Below are 17438 nucleotides of genomic sequence, written 5' to 3' on the forward strand. Positions count from 1 at the left end.
CGTAAACTCTGCATTTGATCCTTTCCAGGCGACGGCCGATGTGACAACCGGCGAGCATCCCACTGCGGCGGCGGCGGCCGCTACCGCCACCGTCGCTGACGCCGCCGCTGCCTGCGCCTGTCCGCGAGCCTGGCGTTGCGGCGCTGGGTCCGCAGCCCGAAGCCGTCGTCACGGTCCCGGCGCCGCCCGCTGCCGATGCGGCCGCCGCCTCGGGGCCGCCGCCGCAGCCCGCGACTAGAGCCAGGCGGCGCCGGGATCTCTCGGCAGATGGTGAGGAAGAGGGCGGCGAGAGCCTCAGAGACGGGACCGGAACGGACGAGACGGCTCTCCATCAACGCCGCAAGTACAGCTTCTGCCCGGCGACAAGAGGCATCGCTGGAGCGGCAGGAGCGGAACGCGCGGAACGCTGCCCGCCTTATCGCTGGCCGGCAGGAGGCGCGGCAGCAACGCGCCGCGCGCCGGGCAGCGCTGCACTATGCCAGAAGCACGTTTGTGGCGCCGCCCGAAGTGCAGTTGGGCCAGATGGAGGTCGTGTGCGCCCACTGTGGCGCGCTGCGCTGGTGACAGGAGTCGCCCGGCGCCTGCTGCCGCGACGGCAAAGTGGCTCCGCCTTGCCACCCGCCGCTGCCTGAAGCCCTGTGCCAGCTGTTTGAGCCGGAGTCGCCACACCATCAACACTTCGTCACCAACATGCGGGCGTACAACAGCGCGTTCCAGCTGGCCAGCATGGGCTGCAAGGAGGTGCATCAGCCGGGCTGGAACCCGACATTCGCGGTGCATGACAACGTGTGCCACCGTGTCGGCAGCCTGTTGCCGGTGGAGGGCGCGCAGCCCCAGTACCTGCAGCTGTACTCTTCGAGCAGGGACTGAAGGCGCGTGCCAAAATCTTCACCACCTTGCAGCCGAATGTCATGCGGCTGCTCCAGGGCATGCTGCACGAGCGCAACGCCTACGTGCGAGGCCTGCACTCGGCGATGGAGCTGCTGTGCGAGGCCTGCTGTTCATCACCGTGACCTGCAACCCGCCGTGGCCGGAGATCACCGCTACTCTGGAGCGCCAGTACCTCGGACAGCACGCTCAAGACCATTCTGAGATCATGTCGCTGGTGTTTCGCCAGAAGGTCCGGGCACTGATGATCACACTCCGGCAAGGCAGTGCCCTCGGCCGCGTGCGCGCCTCCATCTACACCATCGAGTGGCAGAAGAGGGGCCTGCCGCACGCGCATATCGTGCTATGGCTGGCGCCGGAGGACATGCCGCGTCCCGACTAGCTGGATCACTTTGTGCGCGCCGAGATCCCGGACGCCGACGCCGGGCCGGAGCTGCACGCCATCGTCACCACCAAGATGGTGTACGGACCGTGCGGCACCCTCCGTCCGACGGCGCCGTGCATGGCGGACGGAGCGTACAAGAAGCGGTTCCCGAAGGCCTTCCAGTCCATTACGGAGGTGCACGACACCGGATACTCCCGGTACCGGCGCCGCAGCCAATGTGGCGGAGGACGCACGGTGCAGCTCAACGGCTGGCCGGGCGGCGCCGTTGACGTCGACAACCGGTGGATTGTGCCCTACAATCCGTTCCTCAGTCGCGCCCTGGACGGCCATGTCAACATAGAGATCATCACCCACGCCGTCGCGTGCATACGGTACGTCATCAAGTATGTCATTAAGGGCGGAGACCAGGTGATGTTCCGGGTGTCGGCTGGGGACGGGGTGGTGGACGAGATCGCCACCTACCAGCAGGGCCGCTACCTGAACGCCATGGGGGTAGCGTGGCGGCATTTCGGCTACCCTGTCCACGAGCACCACCCGCCAGTGCAACAGCTGTCCGTCCACCTGGGCGGCGACGACCAACCGCTGTGCTTCCGCGCCGGCGTCAGCCCGCGTCAAGTGGCGGAGGACGCTGGCGCCGACACCAAGCTCACCGGCCTCTTCAAGCGGTGCGCGGAGGACGAGTTTGCCCGGACTCTGCTCTGCCACAGTGTGCCGCGCTACTACACGTGGCAGACGGGAGCTCGGTGCTGGCGTCGGCGCCGCCGAGGCAAGCCGGACGTTGCCGGCATCTTCGCCGCTGAAGCCATCGGCCGCGTCTACACCGCCAGCCCGCGCGCCGGGGAGGCGTTCTAGCTGCGCCTGCTCCTCCACAACGTGCGTGGGCCGCGCACCTACGAGGAGCTGCGCACGGTGGATGGCCAGGTGAGCGCCACCTTCAGGGGTACATGCTCGGTACACGGCTTGCTGGAAAACGGGCAGCACTGGCACCGGGCCATGGAGGAGGCGGCCGTCGTCGCCCTCCCCCGCCAGCTGCGGCGGCTGTTCGCCGTGATCGCAGTCGAAGGCTGCGCCAGCGGGCCATGGAGGAGGTGGCCGTCGTCGCCCTCCCCCGCCAGCTGCGGCGGCTGTTCGCCGTGATTGCCGTCGAAGGCCGTGTCAGCTGCGATCTGCTGCGACTGTGGCACACCTTCCGGCACGCCATGACCGAGGACGTGCGCCACCGGCTGTCGCGGGTGGGTGGCTGCGGCGGCATCGGCGACACCGACGAAGCCGACGGCAGTAGCGGGAACACCTAAGACACCGAACACGAACCTGACATGCGGCTCATCTACGACGCGACCCTGCGCCTCATCGGTCGTCATCTGCGCCGCCTCAGCGGCCAGAGGCTGGTCGACGTCTGCCTGCCGCAGCCGGCCGGCGCTCCAAGCCAGCCGATCGCCGAGAACGGCGGCGAGGCGCTGGGCCGCCAGCGTGCGCACGTGACCGCCCGCCTGCCGCTGCTGACCGACGAGCAGCGCCTCGCCTACGACGAGGTCATGCGACGGCTGGACGCGGGCGACGGTGGTCCCATGTTTCTGCAGGCACCGGGAGGTAAGTAAGCAACCGCACTTTCAGAAGCGCAAAGTTTTGCGATTGCATCACACCATCTGTGTCGTCAATGACGTCCACAACCCCGCAGGGGCACCGGCTTCGGCCGGTATAGGGGACTAGCGCCCCCTCGGGTCCCAGCTCCGGTAACGGGTGGACAGCGCAAGCTGTTCCTCTCAGGGCGTAGCGACCCTGCCGGTAGGTGAACTCCTGCTCCTTGTCCCGCGCCGCTCCCCCCACATTACCCGCACTCCCGCATCCGGCCCCATCACCACTCTTCATTCTCGTGTTATCGGGGTCACCGTGCCCCCTCGCCCACGTCCCCGGGTTGATCGGATTCTGGTGGCTGAGGGGCGCGTCGTGCGGGTCAGTCACGGTGCGTCTCAACACTCCACTTTGGCCAGGATATCCGGGGGCGTGGGGGGCCCGTGGGGCCCCACACGGGTCTAGCGACTTGTCGCTCGCGTTGCGGTTGGGTGCTCCTTGCTTGGGTGCTGGGTGGTCTGTGCGGGTCTCCGCTTGGGGCGCCTGGCAGCACGCAGCGGCTTAAGGGGTCAAGGGGCGGCGGCGCTGAACCCCGGTCAGGACGGGGAGGGGTCTCCCCGGTTACACCTGGCCGTGTGGGAGGCGTCGTTCGCCCCGTGTAGCGCCGGGGTAGCCTGGCGGCACCACCACCCCTTGGGTGAGTGGGTCGTCCCCCAGTTGGGCTCCGAGGTGGGTGTGGAGCCTCGGTGTCGCACGCTAAAATGTTGCATGCATGACAACTTTCATCTAAATAAAAAAAACACACTAAATAAAAAAACACGAAAGAGGGGCAGACTGAGGCTACAGGTGGTATTGCGTCAGCGCCTACCCCTCGAATCTTGATTTTCTGAAGCGCAGAGAAGCCGCTGTCGTCCCTTTCGCCCTTTCAAAGGCGAAATGGGTGTCATCAGTTTGGAAAGGTACTTTTATCATGATGTTACTGGCGTGCACCTGAGGCCGCCCCTGCTCGCGCCGCCAGTGCTGGTGCACCTTGGTACGCCGCTGCCCCGACTGGCGGTGTGTTGCCTGGGGCGCCGCCCGCCGGGGTCGGCGCCGCCCGCTCGCCTCACGGGTTAATACAGTTGCCGTCTCGCAGCGCTCGTGCCTGGTCTGGGCAGACAGAACACGTAAGACTTGAATATGGCGCAGCCGCATTGGACCCGAAGTAAGCTTAAGCAAGCACGAATAGCACAATAATTTAAGCAGTGTGAGTTGTGAAGCAAGTCGAGATGCCTGGATTTCGTCCTCCTGAGGAATTCGACTTCACATCGTCTGAGAGGTGGCTGACCTGGCGCGATCGGTTCGTCGGCTACAGACTGGCATCGGGACTACACAAAGAGGACGGTGACGTTCAAGTAGCTGCGTTGATTTACAGTATGGGTCCGCAGACTGAGCATATCTTACCAACATTAAAGCTTTCTGCTGAGCAGAAGGAGGATTTTGAAGTTATTGTCTCAAAGCTAGACGGGTACTTCATTCCAAAAAGGAATTTTGTTGCAGAGCGTCACAACTTCGAGCTTAGATCTCAAAGCTCAAGCGAGACTAATGAATCGTACATCAGAGCTTTGTTCTCTCTAGCTGAACACTGCAGCTTCGCTGACGCTGATGAGCGTATCCGAGATCGTCTCATCTCAGGAATGTCTGGCAGGGAGCTGTCCAGTAGAACTCAGCTGAAGTCACTAGAGGAGGAAGTGTCTGTAAATGTCGTCATTTCGATGAGGCGTAATGTGGAGATCGTGAACGGCCGTGACAGTTCTGGTCCGCCTGACATCAGTAGAGTTTGTGCACCGGCGCAGCACAGGCAGCCGCGCCGGCAGCACCAGCAGTACAGACGTCAACAGCAGCCTTCCACCGCGCAACGGCAACAGCATAGTCGGCGTACCGACTTTTCAACAGCATGCAGATACTGTGGAAGAGCACGTCATGTGTCTCCGAAAGATTGCCCCGCTAAGAGAAAAATTTGTGACGACTGTCAGAAAATGGATCATTTTGCATCTGTTTGTCGCTCCAACGGTGTCAGAGCGATTGAGCGGACAGAGTCCATTGAACAGCTATCGCCGCCCAGCATTTTTGTTGGCGAAGTAGACGAAGCTTGCGCGCCATGGAGAGTTTCAGTCCTTCTAAATGGTCAACGAGTCGCTTTCAAAGTTGACTCTGGCGCTGATGTTAGCATATGACGCTGAAAACGTACAAGAAGCTGAAACTGCCGCCGCTTCAACATGCTTCAAATACTCTGACAAGTGTTGGTAGCGTGCTAAGAGTGGAAGGAAAGATGCACGGAACACTCATGTTCCAGAACAAAGCCGAGCCTGAAGTGTTCTACGTTGTTGACTCAGCTGATGATCTCTCTAGGTCTGCTGGCTCGCGCGTGGGCGTACTGAGGTTCACAGGTGAAGTCAACGAAGACGTCTTCGGAGAGACAGGCCTTCTGAAGACAGCGCCGGTCAGCATTCAGCGCCGTAAAGATGCTGATCCAGTCGCCCTTGCCACTGCAAGAAACATCCCGCTGCCACTGATGAAGCCGGTGGAAGAAAAGCTGAAGAAGATAGAGCATCACGGCATCATCACGTCGGAGACCGAGCCAACGGACTGGGTCTCTGCACTGGTCCCCGCCCCGAAGCCGAAGAGCAGCGGTGTCCGCATCACGGTTGACTACAAGAGACTCAACCAGTCTGTGAAGCGACAGGTGTTCCCGATCCTTACTCTGGAGCAACTGACCTCCAAGCTGAGTGGCGCGACGCTCTTCACCAAGCTAGACGCCTCTTCTGGTTTCTACCAGATCCCGCTGGACAAGGCAAGCTCCAAGATGACCACGTTCATCACTCCGTTTGGCAAGAAGAGGTTCCTGCGACTGCCGATGGGGATCTCGCTCGCACCGGAGTGCTTCCAGCGGAAAATGGAGGAGATGCTGGACGGACTGCCCGGAGTCATCGTCTACATGGACGGCACCGTGGTGTTCGGAGATGCTGCCAGTCACGATGCACGTCTCGAAGCCGTCATCAGGAGGATCCACGAGTCTGGCCTCAAGCTGAACAGGAAAAAGTGTGAGTTCCGGAGGAACGAGGTCAAGTTTTTTAGGATGAAGATCAGCAAGAACGGCATCAGCATGGACGAAGAGAAGCTCGAAGCGATCCAGCAGCTCCAACTGCCAAAGAATGTCAATGAACTAAGGTCTCTGCTCGGAGTAATCAACTTCCTGGGCCGGTTCATTCCACATATTCAGGAGTGCTTGAGACCACTGAACGAGCTTCTGAGGAATAAAGTAGTATGGATCTGGACACCACGGCAGAAGCAGGCGCTGGATGACGTGAAAGCAAGCGTCACTTCAGCTCCAGTTCTGGCGTTCTACGATCCAGCACGAGAGACGGTGGTCAGCGCCGACGCCAGCCGATTCGGCATCGGAGGATGTGTTCTCCAGAATCACGGCTCCGTCTTCAAACCCGTCGCGTTCTGCAGCAGAAGCCTGACTGACACCGAGACCAGATGGGCGCAGATCGAGAAGGAACTGCTCTCCGCAACGTGGACGTGCGAGAAAATGCACATGTTCTTGTCCCGACTGCCGTAGTTCGAGCTGCATCTGGACCACAAGCCTCTGATCCCGCTGGTTAACACGAAAAATCTCGTGGATGCGCCGATCAGATGCCAGCGCATGCCCATGCGCTTGATGCGATACAACGCCACAGCAGTTTTCGTTCCAGGGAAGCAGCACCTGGTGCCCGACTTCCTCTCACGTGCTCCAGAAGCAGGATGAAATCAGCGCTGTGCTTCAAGAAGACATACATGGATTCTGCGAGAGAATCTTCAGCGATCTTCCCGCCACACCGCAGCGTCTGGTGGAGATCAGCAAGGCGCAGCAAGCAGACGAACCCCTACAGCGCGTAGTTCAGCAGACTCTCTTTGGCTGGAAGGAGGGAGCGAAGCATCCCGACCTGCTGGACTACTCCGCCTCTCGGGGGGGGGGGGGGGATGAGCGTTCTGTACCTAACGTGTGGTACACTGCTGATGCACGGGCGACGCATCGTCATCCCTCCGAGTCTGCGAGATGAAGTACTCACTCGACTACATGATGACGGACACTTCGGTCTAAACAAGTGTCGCCAGAGGGCAGCAGTATCGATCTGGTGGCCTCAACTCAGCATCGACCTGAAGCGTCATCTCGAGAGCTGCTCGTTCTGTCAGGTGAACGCGCCCGCCCAGCACGCTGAGCCACTGGTGACAACTCCAACGCCATCAAGACCGTGGACGCACGTTGCAGCAGACGTCTTCCACGTCAACAACTGCAACTGGCTCGTCACGGTGGAGATCTTCAGCAGGTATTTGGAGATACAACGCATCCTGAGTCTCACCAGCAGCGCAGTCATCGAGCGTCTGAAGCGCCTGTTTTCCCGCTTGGGGATACCAGACCTCGTGACAACAGACGGAGGAACGCAGTTCACTTCAAGCTCGTTCGCCAACTTTACAGCGTCCTACGGCTTCACAAACCGTATCACAGACCCGCACACGCCGTCTTCCAACGGAGCAGCTGAACGAGCCGTGAGAACCGCCAAATGGATACTTTGCCAGAGGGAACCCCACCTCGCCCTCCTCAACTACCGCACGACGCCTGTGGAGGCAGCCGGATACTCCCCAGCCCGTCTCCTGATGGGACGCGAACTTCAATCTCTTCTACCCATCGCTCAGCCAACCGGAGAAGCGACATGGCAGCATGCCAAACTCCGAGATCGGCAGAGGAAGAAGAAGCTGGAAACGTGCTTCAACCGGAGACGCGGTGCCCGCGACCTTCAGCAGCTACAGCCCGGGGATCATGTTCGGGTCAAGACGGAGAGGGAGGCAAGCTGGTCCGAGCCCGCCACCGTCATAGAGAAGCTCTCTAGACGCAGCTACCTTGTGGAGCTAAAGGGTGCTCGCTATCGTCGCAACCGACGTCATCTGATGCAGATCCCTCCGTTTCAGATCTTGACACGATACGGTTCCACGCGGCGTGCTGACCTTCTGCACACAGGGTGCCGGCTCCAGAGCTCTTCTCCGGCCGCCATGCTGAGGTGGCGCCACCGACGTTGTTGCAACCGCAACCGCGCGGACCGGCGCCTGCACCACGATTGGTGGTGCCACGGCCACCACCAGCTGTGCCGCGCCCGCGTCGAAAGCGGCGCCGCCGCCGTCGCTGCCGCCGCTGACAGAAGCTGGGGCCCAGCCCTGCAACGCGCAAGTGCACCAGACACAAGACTCAACGCCACTGCTTAGTTTCAGTCCGCGTAAAATTCGCAGTGGCCGCGTTTTCTGAGAGGCATCAAAGAGAAGCAGCAGAGAGGCAGCAGGAAAGCAGATGGGAAGCAGCAGGAAATCAGCAGAGAAGAAGCAGTCTGAGAAGCAGAAGGGAAGCAGCAGCCTGAGAAGCAGCAGAGCAGCAGCAGGGAAGCAGCAGGGAAGCAGCAGAGAAGCAGCAGGGAAGCAGCAGGGAAGCAGCAGTCTGTCGCCAGTAATTTCGTTTCGCAAGCGTATTAACATTTATTTGCATTTGCTCAAGGGGGGAGATGTATCATGATGTTATTGGCGTGCGCCTGAGGCCGCCCCTGCTCGTGCCGCCAGTGCTGCTGCACCTTGGTACGCCGCTGCCCCGACTGGCGGTGTGCTGCGTCGAGGACGGTGGAATCGATGTTGAGTTCCAGAACGGAGAGGAGGCGAAACGGGCCAGGACCTCGGATAGATTTGTGTACTGTGTGCGGGATGCGGAGGGGAAAAAGGACATGTGTGGCGATGGCTGTGGAGGTCCGTAGGACAAAGGACTCGTCAAAGGGTATCATCAGCTGTTTTGCCCTGAGAGATGTCAGTGATGAGGAAATAGTCGACGGTCTCGCTGAGTTCGGGGTGACAGATGCTCGCCGCATCAAGGTGCGCAGGGGTGCGGAGCTGGTCCCCACGAACAACATCGCGCTGAAATTTAACCGTCCTGACATACCATCTCAAGTAAGTAGGCTATGTGAAGGTGAAGGTGCGTCTTTTTATGCCGAACCCCATGATATGTTTTAAGTGCCAAATGTTTGGACATACGAAGGACTTCTGCCGCAACCAGCCAGCATGTGGTAAGCGTGCTTCTTCGGAGCACCCGAGTGATCAATGCACTGCAGCGAACCGATGGTGTGTGAACTGTAGGAAAAACCAGAAACCTCACGTAACTTTCGATCGTGCATGTCCGGCGTACGCCAGAGACAGGGAGATCATCGTACTGAAAACCACGAAAAACATCTCACATCGGGAAGAAGGGGATTTGTATGAACTGAGCCACCCTAAGACATCATATGCCACAGCGACTAAGGCTCCTGTCGCTTCGAGGCGTCACGCTAGGCGAGGAATGCCGGTGGCAAAACTGCGACCACACGAGAAGGCCGCAGTTGCCCAACACATACGGACATTGCAGGGAAGTGGCAAACCCACAGCCGGCCGGCCAACCCAGGGAACGGGTGGGGGCTACACGCCGGAGTGCTACACTGTCCGGGGTCACGGGAAGCATCTCGTGTTGGTTCCATATGATTACACTAATGTACAGATCAAACAATAATCAGTACAGCACGTGCACACGCGCCGCTAGCAGAAAAAGGAGGGGGGGGGGGGAGAAATGTCGTGATCATTGTCACGTAAATACACCAACACACGGATTAGATGAGAATAACTAGAACATAATTCAGGCAATGGGGCAGCATCTCGTTGTGATTGTCATTCGATTACACACATACACGGGAAAAATACGGATCAATTGCACCCACACAGTGCGCATACAACCATAAGGGGGGAGAGGGACATCCCGTGATGCGGTGATTACACTAATACACATATCAAATAAAACACTAGGAGAAGGGGAGGGGCGGCAGTACTACACTTTGATCTAACCCAAAAAGCCGAGAATCGATGCAGATGCAACTGCAACAGGTTCATTTGTGTCGTGCCGGCCGCCTTCGCTCTGGAGAGCCGAGGTGCACGCGCCTGGCCCGGTGCGCCGGGTCGGCGAGCGATATGCGACCGACGGCGAGCACTGCTCACCCCGCCGCGCATGGGCACCAGCTCACATGACACTTAGCAGAGCATCTTGTTGCACCTTGAGTCGTGCGCGCAATATCCGTTGGTCGAGACGCACAGCGGTTGCGTCGGCACACTAGCGCGTGACCGGAGGTCGCCGACGGTTTGCGCCCATGCAGCGGTCGCCGGCGCCGACGACGCCAGTGCGATGTTCCTCACGTCACCCGACTGGCGATCACGGATGACGTGACCAGAAATCGGTCACGTGACAGCACACTGTCACTATCAATAGGTTCCCAGTTTTGGCGAGAGGCAGAACACGTGCTCGCACCGCGTCTGTGGCCGTGCAACTGACGCCGGGACGAGCGTCGCTCTGGTCGAAAATTTCCAAGCCGATGTCAATGCCAGCATAGCCGCTAGATGGTTGTCGCACCGGGCGCCGAGACCCAGGGTGGTCGTCCTGCGTCGGCGGTGGTGGCGCGTTCACGGCAGCTGGGGAGTTGTGTTGCCGACTTGTTGCATATTGAGTGTGGCATCGCCCCGCGTCGCGTGGTAGAGCGCGGCCGCGCATCACAAGCGAAGACGCCCATGCAGCTGAGGAATGGCTCCAGGCCGGCAAGGCCGCACGGCCTCCGGCTGCGGTGCCCGTGCAGGGAACACAGCCGACCATTGGACGGCCCGCAGGAGATGTGTGAATGCCACGCTGCCGGCTGAGACATCTGGCCGCAGGGCGTGCAACACTGATGTGCACAGCCGGCGGCCATGGTCATTGCCAGGCGTTTGGTCTGTATGGCGTTCGCCGTTGCAACCATGTGATGCGTTGGCGTTGCATATTGCCGGCCTGACTGCACGCGCTGTTGGTGACATGGCATCGGCCGGCCAACCAGGCCAAACCGCGGAAAGGCGAGAAGAAGCGCCAGTAACCCCGCCAATGTTTAAAAATGAGTTGAATATTCTGGTCCCCATGTAGGGGACGTATCAGATATGATGCTCATCAGAACAGATTTGTATTCATAAAAGGTCATGTTTCATTATAGCAAATGGTAAAAAGACAAACGGATGCACTCAAGGTCTGCAGCGCATGTACACGCGACAGTGTTTTACAAAAAAGTCATACTTCCATAATGCCACGGTACGGTGTAGTGTGCCGCCAATGGGGTGAAGCGCTGGCTCACCCCGGTGCCCATGGTGGGCATGGTCGGGGAGGGGGAGGGGAAGGTCGTCGGCGGGATCCGACACCGCCCCGTCAATGCTCCCTGGATTGCAGGCCTTAGGCGGTCGGCGACCTCACCGCAGCCAGACGGCACGTCCGCGGCGACGACACAAGACTGCGTCGCCTCGAGGCGTGACGCCAAGCGAGGAACGCCGGTGGCAAAACTGCCACCACACGAGAAGGCCACAGTTGCCCAACGCCTACGGGCATTGCAGGGAAGCGGCAAACCCACAGCCAGCCAGCGAACCCAGAGAACGAGCGGGGGCTACACGCCGGAGTGCTACACCGTCCGGGAAGCATCTCGTGTTGATTCCACATGATTACACTAATGCACAGCTCAAGTTATAATCAGTACAGCACGTGCACACGCGCCGCAAGAAGAAATAGCAGGGAGGTGCGAATGTCTTGATCGTTGTCACGTAAATACACCAACACACGGATTAGATAAGAATAAGTAGAATATTATTCAGGCAATGGGGCAGCAACTCGCTGTGATTTCTATTCGATTGCACCAGTACACGCAAAAAAATAGGGATCAATTGCACCCACACAGATGGCATAAAACCCTAAGGGGTGGGGGGATCTCTCGTGATGCGGTGAGTACACAAATACACAGATGAAATAAAACACTAGGAGAATGGGAGGGGCGGCACTACTACACTTTGATCCGACCCAAAATGCCGACAAACGATGCAGATGCAACTGCAACAGGTGCATTTGTGTCGTGCCGGCCGCTGTCGCTCTGGAAGGCCGACGTGCACGCGCTTGCCCCGTGCGCCGGGTCGGGGAGTGATTAGCGACCGACGACGAGCAGTGCTCACCCCGCCGCGCATGGGCACCAGCTCACATGTAGGTTTGCAGAGCATCTTGTTGCACATTGAGTCGTCCGCGAAACATCCGTGGGTCGAGACGCGCAGCGGTTGCGTCAACACACTCGCGGGTGACCGGAGGTCGCCGACGGTTTGCGCCCATGGGGCGGTCGCCGGCGCCGACGACGCAAGAGCGCTGTTCGTCACGTCATCCGACTGGCGATCACGTATGACGTGACCAGACATCGGTCACGTGACAGCACACCGTCACTATCAACAGATGCCCAGTATTGGCGAGACGCAGAACACGTGCACGCACCGCGTATGTGGGCGCGCAACTGACGCCGGTACGCGCGTCGATACGGTCGAAAATCGCCCAGCCGCTGCTAGTGCCAGCATGGCAGCCAGATCGCTGTCGCACCGGGCGCCGAGAGAGTGACTGGTCGTGCTGCGTCTGCGGTGGTGGCGCGTTCCCGGCAGCTGGTCAGTTGTGTTGGCGACTTGTTGCAAGTTGAGTGCGGCGTGCCGCCGCGTCAACTGGTTGAGCGCGGCGGCGCATCGCAAGCGAAGACGCCCATGCAGCTGAGCAATGGTGCCAGGCCGGCAAGGACGCATGGCCACCGGCTGCGGTGCCCGTGCAGGGAACACAGCTGACCATTGGACGATCCGAACGCGATGTGTGAATGCCACGCTCCAGGCAGAGACATCTGGCCGCAGGGCGTGCAACACTGATATGCACAGCCGGCGTGCATGGTCATTGTCAGGCGTTTGGTCTGTATGGCGTAGGCTTGTACAACTATAGGATGCGTTGGCGTTTCATGTTGCCAGCCTGACGGCACGCCATGTTGGTAACAAGGCATCAGCTGGCCAACCAGGCCATCCGGCGGCAGGGCGAAAACCAGCTCCAGTAACCCCTCCAAAGTTCAAAAATGATTTCAATATTCTGGTCCCCATCTAGGGGACGTATCAGATATGATGCTGATCAGAACAGATTTGTATTTATAAAAGGCCATGTTTCATCACACGAAATGGTAAAAAGACAAACGGATGCACTCAAGGTCTGCAGCGCATTTACACGCGACAGTGTTTTACAAAAAAAAGTCATACTTCCATAATGCCACGGTACGGTGTAGCGTGCCGCCAGTGGGGTGAAGCGGTGGCTTACCCCGCTGCCCATGGTGGGCATGTGCGGGGGGAAGGCCGTCGGCGGGAGCCGCCTCCGCCCCGTCATTGCTCCCTGGATTGCAGGCCTTAGGCCGCCGGCGACCTCGACGCAGCCAGACGGCACGTCCACGGCGACGACACAAGACTACGTCGCCTCGAGGCGTCACGCTTGGCGAGGAACGCCGGTGGCAAAACTGCGACCACACGAGAAGGGCGCAGTTGCCCACCGCCTACGGACATTGCAGGAAAGTGTCAAACCCACAGCCGGCCGCCCAACCCAGGGAACGGGCGGGGGATACACGCCAGAGTACCACACTGTCCGGGGTCACGGGAAGCATCTCGTGTTGATTCCATATGATTGCACTAATGCACAGATCAATCAATAATCAGTACAGCACGTGCACACACGCCGCTAGCAGAAAAAGCGGAGAAGGGAATGTATTGATCATTGTCACGTAAATACACCAGCACACGGATTAGATGAGAATAAGTAGAACATAATTCCGGCAATGGGGCAGCGTCTCGTTATGATCTTCATTCCATTGCACCAATACACGGAAAAAATAAGGATCAATTCCACCCACGCAGTGGGCATAAAACCCTAAGGTAGGGAGGGGGGGGGGGACATCTCGTGATGCGGTGATTACACTAATACACAGATCAAATAACACAGAAGGAGAAAGGTGGGGCGGCAGTACTACACTTTGAACTGCAACAGGTGCATTTGTGATGTGCCGGGAGCTGTCGCTCTGGAAGGCCGACGTGCACTCGCCTGCCCCGTGCGCTGGGTGGGCGAGCGATTTGCGACCGACGGCGAGCAGTGCCCACCCCGCCACGCATGGGCACCAGCTCACATGACACTTTGCAGAGCATCTTGTTGCAACTTGAGTCGCCCGCACAATATCCGTTGGTCGAGACGGGCAGCGGTTGCGTCGGCACACTCGCACGTGAACGGAGGTCGCTGACGGTTGGCGCCCCGTGGAGCGGTCGCCAGCGCCGACGACGCCAGTGCGCTGTTCGTCACGTCACGCCACTGGCAATCACGGATGACGTGACCAGAAATCGCCAGCCGCTGCTAGTGCCAGCATGGCCGCCAGATCGCTGGCGAACAGGGCGTCGAGAGCCAGGGTGGTCGTCATGCGTCTGCGGTGGTGGCGCGTTCACGGCAGCTCGGGTAGTTGTGTTGCCGACTTGTTGCATGTTGAGTGCGGCGTCGCCCCGCGTCACGTGGTAGAGCGAGGCCGCGCATCGCAAGCGAAGACGCCCATGCAGCTGAGCAATGGCGCCAGGCTGGCAAGGCCGCAAGGCATCCGGCTGCGGTGCCCGTGTGCTGGAGCTGGAAACACAGCCGACCGTTGGACGGCCGGCAGGAGATGTGTGAATGCCACGAGACATCTGGGCGCAGGGAGTGCAACACTGATATGCACAGCCGGCGGCCATGGTCATTGTCAGGCGTTTAGTCTGTATGGCGTTCGCTTGTACAACCATGTGATGCGTTGGCGTTGCATTTTGCCGGCACGACGGCACGCTCTGTTGGTGACATGGCACCGGCCGGCCAACCAGGCCCACCCGAGGAGGCGAGAGGAAGCTCCAGTAACCCCGTCAATGTTCAAAAATCAGTTCAATATTCTGGTCCCCATATAGGAGACGTATCAGATACGATGGCCATCAGAGCAGATTTGTATTCAAAAAAGGTCATGCTTCATCATAGGAAGTGGTAAAAAGACAAACGGATGCACTCAAGGTCTGCAGCGCATGTGCACGCGACAGTGTTTTACAAAAAAAAACCATACTTCCATAATGCCACGGTACGGTGTAGCGCACCGCCAATGGGGTGAGGCGCTGGCTCACCACGCTCCCCATGGTGCGCAAGGGCGGGGGGAAAGGTCGTTGGCGGGAGCCGCATCCGCCCCGTCAATGCTCCCTGGATTGCAGGCCTTAGGACCATTGGACCAGCCAGATGGCCAGACCAGACGGCCAGCCAGACGGCACGTCCGCGGCGACGACACAGGACTGCGTCACCTCGAGGCGTCACGCCACACGAGGAGCACAGGTGGCAAAACTGCCACCACACGAGAAGGCCGCAGTGGCCCAACGCATACGGACATTGCAGTGAAGTGGCAAACCCACAGCCGGCCGGCCAGCCCAGGGAACGGAAGGGGGCTACACGCCGGTGTGCTACACAGTCCGGGGTCATGGGAAGAATCTCGTGTTGATTCCATGTGATTACACTAATACACAGATCAAACATTAATCAGTACAGCACGTGCACACGCGCCGCTAGCAGACAAACAAGGCGGGGGGGGGGGGGGAGGGGGCGGAATGCTTGACCATTGTCACGTAAATACACCAACACACGGATTAGATGAGAATAAGTAGAACATAATACAGGCAATGGGGCAACATCTCGTTGTGATTTTCATTCGACTGCACCAATACACGGAAAAAAGGATCAATTGCACCCACACAGTTGACATACAACTCTAAGGGGAGGGGGGGGGGGGATATCTCGTGATGCGGTGATTACACAAATACACAGATGAAATAAAACACTAGGACAGGGGAAGCGGCGGCAGTACCACACTTTGGTCTGACCCAAAATGCCGAGAATCTATGCAGATGCAACAGCAGCAGGTTCATTTGTGTCGTGCCGACCGCTGTCGCTATGCAAGGCCGACGTGCACGCGCCTGTTCCGTGCGCCGGGTCGGCGAATGATTAGCGACCGACGACGAGCAGTGCTCACCCCGCCGCGCATGGGCACCAGCTCACATGTAGGTTTGCAGAACATCTTGTTGCACCTTGAGTCGTCCGCGAAATATCCGTTGGTCGAGACAGGCAGCGGTTGCGTCGACACACTCGCGCGTGACCGGATGTCGCCGACGGTTGGCGCCCATGGAGCGGTCGCCGGCGCCGACGACGCAAGTGCGTTGTTCGTCACGTCACGCGATTGGCGATCACCGATCATGTGACCAGACATCGGTCACGTGACAGCACACCGTCACTATCAGTAGATGCACACTGCCACCGAGACGCAGGACACCCCTCTCTCCGCGCCCGTGGGCGCGCAACTGACGCCGGGACGCGTGTCGCTGCGGTCGAAATTCTCCAAGCCGCTTCTACTACAGATGGGAAGCACGGGCGCTAGATGGATGTTGCACCGGGCGACGAGAGCCCAGCTGATCGTACTGCGTCTGAGTTCACGGCAGCTGGAGAGTTGAGTTGCCGACTTCTTGCATGTTGAGTGCGGCGTCGCCCCGCGTCACGTGGTAGAGCGCGGCCGTGAATCGCAAGGAAGACGACCATGCAGCAGAGGAATGGCGCCAGGCAGGCAAGGCCGCACGGCCTCCGGCTGCGGTGCCCGTGCGCTGGAGCTGGCAAAACAACCGACCATTCGACCACCCGCAGGAGATGTGTGAATGCCACGCTGCCAGCTGAGGCATCTGGCCGCAGGGCGTGCAACACTGATATGCACAGCCGGCGGCCATGGTCATTGTCAGGCGTTTGGTCTGTATGGCGTTCGCCATTACAACCATGTGATGCGTTGGCGTTGCATGTTGCCGGCCTGACTGCACGCGCTGTTGGTGACATGGCATCGGCCGGCCAACCAGGCCAAACCGCGGAAGGGCGAGAGGAAGCTCCAGTAACCCCGCCAATGTTTAAAAAGGAGTTGAATATTCTGGTCCCCATTTAGGGGACGTGTCAGATATGATGCTCATCAGAACAGATTTGTATTCATAAAAGGTCATGTTTCATTATAGGAAATGGTAAAAAGACAAACGGACGCACTCAAGGTCTGCAGCGCATGTACACGCGACAGTGTTTTACAAAAAAGCCATACTTCCATAATGCCACGGTACGGTGTAACGTGCCGCCAATGGGGTGAAGCGCTGGCTCACCGCACTGCCCATGGTGGGCATGGTCGGGAGGGAAGGTCGTCGGCGGGATCCGACACCGCCCCGTCAATGCTCCCTGGATTGCAGGCCTTAGGCGGTCGGCGACCTCACCGCAGCCAGACGGCACGTCCGCGGCGACGACACAAGACTGCGTCGCCTCGAGGCGTGACGCCAAGCGAGGAACGCCGGTGGCAAAACTGCCACCACACGAGAAGGCCGCAGTTGCCCAACGCCTACGGGCATTGCAGGGAAGCGGCAAACCCACAGCCGGCCAGCGAACCCGGGGAATGGGCGTGGGCTACACGCCGGAGTGCTACACCGTCCGGGAAGCACCTCGTGTTGATTCCATATGATTACACTAATGCACCGATCAAGTAATAATCAGTACAGAACGTGCACGCGCGCCGCTAGAAGAAATAGCAGGGAGGTGCGAATGTCTTGATCATTGTCACGTAAATAC

At 59.3% G+C, this 17438-nt stretch overlaps 1 protein-coding gene and 1 pseudogene across 1 annotated transcript; one reads left to right on the forward strand and one right to left on the reverse strand.

The window, feature by feature from the left end:
- The first annotated feature begins 911 nt into the window (after positions 1-911).
- LOC119104294 (uncharacterized) lies at positions 912-2125 on the forward strand. The gene is made up of 2 exons (XM_037227991.1): positions 912-992; positions 1271-2125. The coding sequence occupies exons 1-2, from the start codon at positions 912-914 to the stop codon at positions 2123-2125; spliced, it is 936 nt and encodes a 311-aa protein (XP_037083886.1).
- Positions 2126-12773: 10648 nt separating this feature from the next.
- Positions 12774-12933, reverse strand: LOC119104945 (uncharacterized; annotated as a pseudogene).
- Between the last annotated feature and the right edge of the window lie 4505 nt (positions 12934-17438).

Source organism: Pollicipes pollicipes, unplaced genomic scaffold, assembly GCF_011947565.3.
Source record: "Pollicipes pollicipes isolate AB1234 unplaced genomic scaffold, Ppol_2.1 Scaffold_6052;HRSCAF=7182_pilon_pilon_pilon, whole genome shotgun sequence".
Taxonomy (NCBI): domain Eukaryota; kingdom Metazoa; phylum Arthropoda; class Thecostraca; order Pollicipedomorpha; family Pollicipedidae; genus Pollicipes; species Pollicipes pollicipes.

Bases quoted from the DNA above. Each gene is read 5' to 3' on its own strand.
- LOC119104294 (XM_037227991.1), top strand. From the start codon at position 912: ATGCGGCTGCTCCAGGGCATGCTGCACGAGCGCAACGCCTACGTGCGA. The intron at 993-1,270 runs GCCTGCTGTTCA...CGTCCCGACTAG, and splicing joins CGATGGAGCTGCTGTGCGAG to CTGGATCACTTTGTGCGCGC.